The 9927-nt window shown below is 40.9% G+C and overlaps 1 protein-coding gene across 1 annotated transcript in view; it reads left to right on the forward strand.

The window, feature by feature from the left end:
* Positions 1 to 9609, forward strand: part of LOC116973288 (golgin subfamily A member 6-like protein 7) — a 28063-nt gene extending 18454 nt beyond the window's left edge. Inside the window, exons 4-6 of the mRNA XM_033021202.1 lie at positions 908 to 1066; positions 1474 to 1641; positions 8357 to 9609. Coding sequence (XP_032877093.1) covers positions 908 to 1066; positions 1474 to 1641; positions 8357 to 8554 — 525 coding nt within the window. The 3' untranslated portion in view covers positions 8555 to 9609. The remainder of the gene's footprint in view (positions 1 to 907; positions 1067 to 1473; positions 1642 to 8356) is intronic.
* Positions 9610 to 9927: the final 318 nt, after the last annotated feature.

The following is a 9927-nucleotide window of genomic DNA, read 5'->3' on the forward strand; positions in this document are numbered from 1 at the left end:
AAGCAAGTAACCCGTATCACTGTAGGGTTCCAGGGTCCTGTAAACTCCCTCAAGCGAAGAAGAATCTAGGTCATGGTTTCAACTGGTTGACATTTTCCCCTTGTGATAAACAAAATTGGGATTGTATAATCCAAAACCCAGGGATACAGAAGATAAATATTGCTCTAGTTGAGGTTGACCAAACCAAATCAAATAGAAAGTAGACACAAAATGCTGGAGTAACTCAGCAGGTGAGGCAGTATCTCTGGAGAGAAGGAATTGGTGCTGTTTCGGGTCGAGACCCTTCTTCAGACTGATGTCAGGGGAGGGGGCGGGACAAAGATAGAATGCAGGCGGAGACAGTAAGATTAGTGGGAGAATGGGGAAGGGGATGGAGAGAGAAAGCAAGGGCTATCTGAAGTTAGAGAAGTTAATGTTCATACCGCTGGGGTGTAAACTACCCAAGCGACATATGAGGTGCTGTTCCTCCAATTTGCTCTGGGCCTCACTCTGACAATGGAGGAGGCCCAGGACAGAAAGGTCAGATTGGAAATGGGAGGAGGAGTTGAAGTGCTGGGCCACCGGGAGATCAGGTAGGTTAAGACGCACTGAGCGGAGGTGTTCAGTCAAACAATCATCGAGCCTGCGCTTGGTCTCACCGATGTAGAGAAGTTGACACCTGGAACAGCGGATACAGTAGATGAGGTTGGAGGAGGATCAAATCAAATACCTTGATACTCTGCTGCATGGCACATTTACCACCTGTGGTACTGGGGAATTCCAAATAATTTAATTCCCAATTCAATTTCATTAAATAATCTCTTCCTGTATGGTAAACAATAAGAAATAATAAGTGTTTTATGAAAGAGATTTTCCTACTTTTTACTGTTACTTTTTATCAATGACATCGCTGCACTATGCGTTGCAGGAGAGGATGGTAAAAGAAGAGACTGATATTTGCCATACTTCAAGTGCTGTTCAGCTGATTACTATAAAAGACCATAAGCAGCAACTGGAGTATGAGGTGAGGAGACACAAAGAACGCCTGGAAATTGAGAAAAATAGATTTAAGGAACATATGGAAAAGGTAATTAATGGAAACTGGCCTTTAAAATATTTCAAAGTAAACAAAGTAAATAAATTCAGAGAAAGACTTTGTGCCTTTTTTTGTAAACCAGCATTTGCAGTACCTTTTTTCTAAATAAATTCCGAGATTTGATTATGTGATATATTTAATGTTATACTCGTATGTTCTGGGAAATTCTGCATTGTTATTTTCATTAATGCTCACTTGTTTAGCACTGACATTATTATTTATTTTCCTTTATAAACACAATGACAAACATTAATGAAACAGGATGAGAAAGTGACGGTTTTTGCCTTCAATGGGCCAATTGAAGAGGAAATCTTCAACCATCTGTAGTTAAAGCAAAATTGCATTTCCATGAAGTTGGGTGAATAGGGTTTCAACTTACTTTAAATATCTTCCCTCAGATTCTGCTCCTTGAACAAGGGAAGACCTCACTGGAACTGAACAGAGCCACTGTGCTCAGTCGTATATCTGAGGAACAAAGCAGAATTGCAAATGCCGAAGAGGAGAACTTGCAGCTGCAAAGGGACAAGGGTCTGCTGGTTGACCTTGTAACTGACTTGCAGAAGCAGGTATCTTATTTTTACCCTATTTACTCATTCTCTACAATTACTGATCAACTGAAAACCTCACCCTTCATATTACAGAGACCAAATGCTTTCTTCAGATTATAAAGCAATTGTATTAACTAATTGATACCCTCTATTTTTGCAGCTGGCAATTGGAGAAAAAAATTTGTTTTTAATCCATCCAAGAATACAAAGTTTTAGGTTGCCTATAATGCAGATCATTTATATAATAGCTTGGTTTCCATACTATAGCTTGAAAGTGTCCTGTCCTATTCTATATTATGTTGTCCAGCATGTTGTCCAGTGTATTTTAAAGCTGTGGTACAGATCTCCACTAGTTAACTCATTCTAATGGCCCCATAGTAGACCCGTTCACGTTGCGGGGCTGGAGACTGGAAGTATGCTGAGGTAATTCTGCTTCCACCATCTTCAACAAGTGATGACTCCAACTGATTGACGCCGGAAGCTTGCGTCCTTTTCAGGATGGACGATGACAGGGATGTCAACATTTGAAACATGGAAGATGGACACGAAAGAAGAACTCATTCTAACCAAGATCTAATTAAGATTTAACATTAACCAAGATCTGTACTACTTGGCCAACAGCAACATGAACCAAGAGCGTTTCTGACGACATTACTGAAATTTAGGGTTAACCGGCACTTCTCAGAACCTTCCAGCGTCCATTTTCCGTAATTCCTGATCAGTGGAAGATGCACGTGGGAGATTTCAGAGGTCAGATTTCCTATGGTCCAGCACCAGCAGATCCCAAGGATGCCAACCGATGTTTCAACAAATCATGCTGATGAAGCTAATCATTATTATCTATATTACTATGTCTGATCTTGACCACTTCCTGTTGTTCTGTATATTGATTTTAGAAAAAATGCTGCCACTTATGGCTGTGATTTTTGGCCATCTTACTCGGAGTCCCCCTCCGATGTGCAGGACGAGGATTTTTCCCATCGATGACAAATAAAAGAGTTATTAGGGTTTAAACAATGTTGAGATTCTCTCTCCTGAAGGCCACGCCCCTTCCAGAGGGACTATAAAACCCAGAAGTGTTGAGTGCCTCAGTCAGTCTCTGCAAGATGGGGGAGCGAGAGGGTCACGCCTCTCAGTCTGAACTGTGAATAACACTGAACACATGTCTACTAAACTGTGAGTGTGGTTTTACTAACCTTGAGTGCCCTTAATGTGGTTTGAAAATGAAAATGTGGTGTTTTGTGTGGTTTTATGGTGGTTTCACCCTGAAATGGTATGAAACTGCATTTGAATGTGGTGGCCTTGCACCCTGCATGAAATGGTATGAAACTGCATTTGAATTTGGTGGCCTTGCACCCTGCATGAAATTGTATGAAACTGCATTTGAATTTGGTGGCCTTTACCCTGCTTGAAATGGTATGAAACTGCACTTGAATTTGGTGGCCTTGCTCCCTGCTTGAAGTGGTAGGGAACCACTTGAGTTTGGTGGCCCTGCACCCTGCTTGATGTGGTATGAAACTGCACTTGAATTCGGTGGACTTGCACCCTTCTTGAAGTGGTATGAAACTGCACTTGAATTTGGTGGCCTTGCACCCCGCTTGAAATGGTAGGAAACTGCATTTGAATTTGGTGGCCTTGCACCCTGCTTGAAGTGGTATGAAGATACACTTGAATTCATTGGCATTGCACCCTGCTTGAAGCAGTATGAAACTGCACTTGAATTCGGTGGCCTTGCACCCTGCTTGAAGTGGTCGGAAACTGCACTTGAATTTGGTGGCCTTGCACCCTGCTTGAAGTGGTAGGAAACTGCATCTGAATTTGGTGGCCTCGCACCCTGCTTGAAGTGGTATGAAACTGAACTTGAATTTGGTGGCCTTGCACCCTGCTTGAAATGGAATTTCAAAGAATAGCCATGTCAACTGCCAGCCCACCAGCCGTGAGTGAGCTGCCAGCACATCAGGCTTGAGTGACTGAACTGACGCCCCAACAATCCATTTGGCCCACAATGTCCATACTAGCCCTGGAAACCAGTCCCATCAGCCCACAACACCCATACTAGCGCTCCAGAAAGCCCCCCCCCCCCACACACACACCAGAATGACAACAGGATCTTGATCAGCTGAGGAAATGCATCAAGGAATAAATTGTAAATAAAGTTTGATTAGGATAGATGTGAGTTATTGTATTTTGGGCAGGACCTTTATAGTGATTGGTAGCCTGTGGAGTGTATAGAGCATAGATTCAAGATGAAAGGGAAAAGATTTAATAGGAGTCTGAGGGGTAACTTTTTCACACATGGGGAAGTGGGTATATGGAATGAATTACAAGAGGAAGTAAATGTGGCAGGTACAATAGCAACACACAAAAGGTGGGCAGGTACATATGATAATTCCGGTATTTATATTCCTAAGTCCGTTCAGTGAAAACACCGACTAGAATACTTTAAATCATCCTTTATTTCACCATGGTGACCAGGTTTCTCTGTACCGCCCTGGGAAGCTCTCCCAGTGGATCACGGAGAAAACATGTTCAAACAAAGGAAATAGGATATATATTAAATGGTTGATACAGTGGGAGGTAACTTACAAAGCGGTGGTGATTCCAGATCAATAACTACAGTATCACATGGTTATATAGGTGGGGACAATCTTTCTGCCCAATTACAATCACACACAGCAAAATATATCTTAGCCAATTACAATAGCATTGAACATCACATAAACAACATGTTTTCCAGGAAAAATTGTCATAGCAAGGATAATGAAACTTAACTAAATGATGTCAAAATATAGAAATTAAAACTTAACTCAGAATACTTAAACCTTAGTTCTAAAGTATCCTCAATTCTACATATTCTCACATAGATAGGAAAGGTTTGGAGGGATATCGGACAAATGTAAGCAAATGTGACCATCTTAGATTGGGCATCTTGGCCAGCATGGACGGGGAGGGCTGAATGACTTATTTTGGCTTTAAAAACGGAGTGAATTTCCTTCAGACTCCTTAGCCTCCCTCCCATCCATCCCAAAATCCAGCAACCCACCCCAGCCCAATAAGCCAAAGTGTGCCTCAATGATTATTTTCTGCCTTCCTATCCAGAAATACATTAAATGATTTTGCCATCTGTTTCTCTTACTGACTGTCCTCTTCCTGGAATTTGACTACAGCTTCAAGGCCAGGATATTGGCCTGAATTCACTTTACTTCAAGATTCAGTCAATTTTAACCCTGAGATTAAAAATTCAATATCATTAATTCGTTAATGGAAATAACTTCAAATTCCGGGAAGTATTATGTCATCTATTCAGCATACTGGCTGGTGCCGTGAGGAATAATGTGAGCTTTTGGCATTGGATTGAAAGGAGCACTATCAGATTGTCAGCCGTTGTACACCTCTTTCAATTTAATCAAACTGCTGCAATTGATTGTCTTGTTCATACAGGATCATTGTAGTTTACAGGAAATGATCGGTATAGGTTTTGATTAGTTTTGTTTTAGTGGGAGGACAGTAAGATATTTTAAGGAATAATATTTATTTTTCATCTGAAAATGTTAATGTTAAAATCATGTTAAGTTACTTCTCATTTAACTATCACTATCACTTTAACTATTAGCTTTTGTGATCAAGTCAAGTCAAGAGAGTTTATTGTCATGTGTCCCAGATAGGACAATAAAATTCTTGCTTGCTGCAGCACAACAGAATATTGTATGCATAAATACAGATCAGATCAGTATGTCCATATACCATAGAATATATATATAACAGATAGAGTGCAATTGGCTGTTATAGTTCAGAGTTTGTTTGAAGTTGTGTTTAATAGTCTGATGGCCGTGGGGAAGTAGCTGTTCCTGAACCTGGATGTTGCAGATTTCAGGCTGCTGTACCTTCCACCTGATGGCAGCGGAGAGATGAATGTATGGCCAGGATGGTGTGGGTCCTTGATGCTGGCAGCCTTTTTGAGTGATTGGTAGCCTGTGGAGTGGCAGCGACTGCGATAGATCCCCTCGATGGTCAGGAGGTCAGGGCCGATGATGGACTGGGCAGTGTTTACAACTTTTTGCAGCCTTTTCCGCTCCTGGACGCTCAGGTTGCCGTACCAAGCCATAATGCAACCGGTCAGCATGCTCTCTACTGCACACCTGTAGAAGTTCGAGAGAGTCCTCCTTGACATACCGACTCTCTGTAAACTTCTCAGGAAGTAGAGGCGCTGATGTGCTCTCTTTATGATTGCATCAGTTTTCTGGGACCAGGAGAGATCTTCGGAAATATGCACGCCCAGGAATTTGAAGTTTTTTACCCTTTCCACCATCGACCCGTTGATATAAACGGGACTGTGGGTCCCCATCCTACCCCTTCCGAAATCCACAATCAGTTTCTTGGTTTTGCTGGTGTTGAGAGCCAGGTTATTGTGCTGGCACCATTTGGTCAATCAGTCAATCTCACTTCTATACTCTGACTCGTCCCTATCAGTGATACGTCCCACAACAGTGGTGTCGTCGGCGAACTTGATGATGGAGTTCGCACTATGTCTGGCTACGCAGTCATGAGTATAGAGTGAGTACAGCAGGGGGCTGAGCAAGCAGCCTTGAGGTGCTCCCGTGCTGATTATTTTCGAGGATGACACATTTCCACCAATACGGACAGACTGTGGTCTGTGAATGAGGAAGTCGAGGATCCAATTGCAGATGGATGAATTGGTCAGTAACCAAACCGCCTTATAAATGTGTGCAAGGAGACTGAGAATAATTCAATTGGATTGGTGTTGGTAACACCAGAAATATTAGAGGGTTTCAATAAGCCAAACAACCATTTGTCCATTTACAAAGTGAAGTGTGCTGAAATTGCAGTCACATCAGGAAATACCATGTTGCATCCTCTGTTAATTGATGTGATTTTACCTGCACCTAGAGATTTAAGAATGTCTGTCACAAAAATCAATTAGAAAATGTGGCCTTTCATGCCAGTCTGACTAGATCTTGGCATTCTTACCTCCTAGCCTACAGCCTTGAGTTCAAACTGCAGTGGGGTTTGTGTACACTTCTGGGTTTATGTATACATTATATAAGACGTTGGTGAGACCACATTTAGAATATTGTGTTCAGTTCTGGGCACCCTGTTATAGGAAAGATATTGTCAAGCTTGAAAGGGTTCAGAAAAGATTTACGAGGATGTTGCCAGGACTAGAGGGTGTGAGCAAAAGGGAGAGGTTGAGTAGGCTGGGTCTCTATTCCATGGAGCGTAGGAGGATGAGGGGAGATCTTATAGAGGTATACAAAATCATGAGAGGAATAGATCGGGTAGATGCACTGAGACTTTTCCCAGAGTAGAGGAATCGAAGACCTGAGGACATAGGTTTAAGGTGAAGGGGAAAAGATTTAATAGGAATCCGAAGGGTAACCTTTTCACACACAGGGTGGTGGGTGTATGGAATAAGCTGCCAGAGGAGGTAGTTGAGGCTGGAACTATCCCATCATTTAAGAAACAGTTGGACAGGTATCTGGATAGGACAGGTTTGGAGGGTTATGGACCAAGCGCAGGCAAGTGGGACTAGGGTAGCTGGGACTTTGTTGACCGGTGTGGGTGAGTTGGGCCGAAGGGCCTGTTTCCATAATGACAAACCCCACTCACCCACTCCATGCCCTGAAGGTGATCAAGAGCAGTATCTTCAGCAAGAGGCTGATTGCACCAATGTGCAAAACGGAGAGATACAGGAAGTCCTGTTTACCAGCTGCAATAAGACTTTTTAATGAGCACAAATAACTGCACTTTTTTTTAAATTAATTGTATTTTAACTTGTATTTTAACGTATTTTAACTTGTTATGTATGAAAGCGTGGTGTTATGTTATGTTTGTCTTGAAGCTGTCGTGGCAAATAATTTCCTGAAAAGGATTATTAAAGGAATATTCTATTCTATTCTATTCTTCTTCTATTCTATCACTCTATGACTATACAGCAGGGTTTGTGTGCACAATACAGGATGAAACTTCAGGAGACTGTTGGATCCTGTGCCAAGGCTTGATCTGTAATACTACTTCTATAATCAGGCAGCATGTTGAAAATGTAATGTTTGTTGTGGAAAAATATGCATTGTTATGGATTGTATTTGGGACAAAACTTTATTTGATTTAATGGAGACGCTGGAATCTAGTGCAACAAACAATCTGTTGGTAGAATTCACTGGGTAAAGCAGAATCTGTGGAGGCAAGGGAATGCCCATAGTTTTGGGTTGACACCCTGCATCAGAACTGAGAGTGCAGAGGGAAGAGGACCAGTATATAGTAGGGGGATGGAGGGTTGAGACAGAGGCTGTGGTGGGTGAAATGTGGAACAAAGACAAGGGGGCTTGATGGGCAGATGGAGTCAATCGGTACAGGAGGGGTGCGGGGGTGTTGAGTCAGTGGATGATCGGTGGAAACAGATAAAGGAGAGGATGATGGCCAGGTGCAACCAGGTGATGGTGAGATAGGGATATGAAAGGTGAACCAAGGGAGAAGAAACCCAGGTGGAGAGGAGCATGGATGATGGGCAGGTGGACTCAGGTGGGATAATGTCTAGGTTATGGTGGAAAGATAGAAGAGATGAGAGATAACCAAGGAGGACTGGTGAGTTTCTATTGATTTACTGAAATATTGAATTGGATTTTTTGTTCTTGGCCAGTCATATTGATTTAAATTGAGAAAACAACCCTAAAAGGAATCATTGGTATTTACCTGCTCAACTCATTTATCACAGCTTTCGAGGCAGGAAGAAGAGCTCTCTCGAATCTACTCTGAAATACATTTAATTGATGAAGACATTTCCACTCTGAAATCCCAGAAAGCACTGGAGCATTCTGTTGAGTCTGAACGATGGAAGGAACTTTCCAGAATGTCCAGTTTGGCAACATTAACTGGGCCAATGAGCAGGAGTGGTCGAAAATTTGTTTGTTAAAGTTTTTGACAATGTATGGTATAAGTTGCAGCTTTTATAGATGAAATAAGTAAACTAAATTTTGTGCAATCCAAAATATCATGATAAAAATTTCTATTTGACAATTAGCTATTATATTATATTATAAATATGCTATTTATAACATACCCACATTTTGTTAGCATAACATTGTAAACTATTACTTTGTGACAAATACTATGAACAAATAGCATTGCTATGTCTACTTACTTGAACAAACTCAAGTACATTTGAGACCTGGTTGGTTCCATTGCCTATAATCTTATCTGAGTGGACCATAGCTAATGAACCAATTTGTAAATTATAGAAAGCCTTTCCCTCAAGTCTATCCACTTAGCTCAATTCACCAGCAAATTTTCCATGTTAGAATCTAGTTTATACTTTCTATCATCATGTTAGATATTTTGCTCTCTCTGATCCTCAGCTTCCATCTCTCTTGCCCATCCATTCAAATTACATGAAAAGCAGCTATCTTTAATCTGGAACATAGTCTGCATGCATCTCATGAGGAATCCATTGAAGTAAAGCATACATTTGTTATGGCACATCATGTATATGTCATTGGTACTATTATCCCACTTTTACCACACAGACAAATTATTTTCTGATTGATTCTTTGTCCACTATCCCTTGAGGCAGTGAAGTTTAGATAATAACTATAACTTTTGTAGTATCTGTTTGCCATTTTTTTAAATCTCTTCCCTGAGTCCTTGAACCATTCTTTAAAGTGAATAGCCTTTCTCTGTCTCTATCTAACTAAACCAGCCATGTTCTTCTTATTATTATTATTATTAAATCTCCTTTCAAAATACTGTGCTGTCTGCAATCCATTCTTGACAAATTCCCTGACATGATTTCTCTTCATTTTTGTTTATTTTGTGTTCAAAACTGGCATGTGTGCACCTTGTGGTGAGTTGTAGCTATTCACACATCACAGGGAACCTTGCTCATTTGATCTTTCACCAAAATCTTGTTTAGAAATGTTTTGCTATGTTCTGCCAAATACTTAGAAATTGTTGAAACATTCAAATTCTGATTCAGTGTTCGAGATGAATAAATAATTGATTTTTTAAAAACATATCCAAGTACTATTTATGGTTGATTTAAAAAATAGCACATTAGGATGACTTTTCATCTTCAAAGATCCAAGATTTCAAAGGTTCTGGATTTTTCTGGATATTTTTGCAAAAACGTGTGAACATTGCACTGGTCAGGTAATATCAGGCAGTGAAAATTCTGGTCACCATATCTTAGAAGCGATATCACATCAAGTTCCCCTCTGCATACTCAGGATGATGTGAAAGATCTTACGGTACTGTTCAGAGAAAGGAACATGCATACCCAATAGACAAGTC

This window comes from Amblyraja radiata, chromosome 5 (genome assembly GCF_010909765.2).
Source record: "Amblyraja radiata isolate CabotCenter1 chromosome 5, sAmbRad1.1.pri, whole genome shotgun sequence".
In the NCBI taxonomy this organism is placed as follows: Eukaryota; Metazoa; Chordata; class Chondrichthyes; order Rajiformes; family Rajidae; genus Amblyraja; species Amblyraja radiata.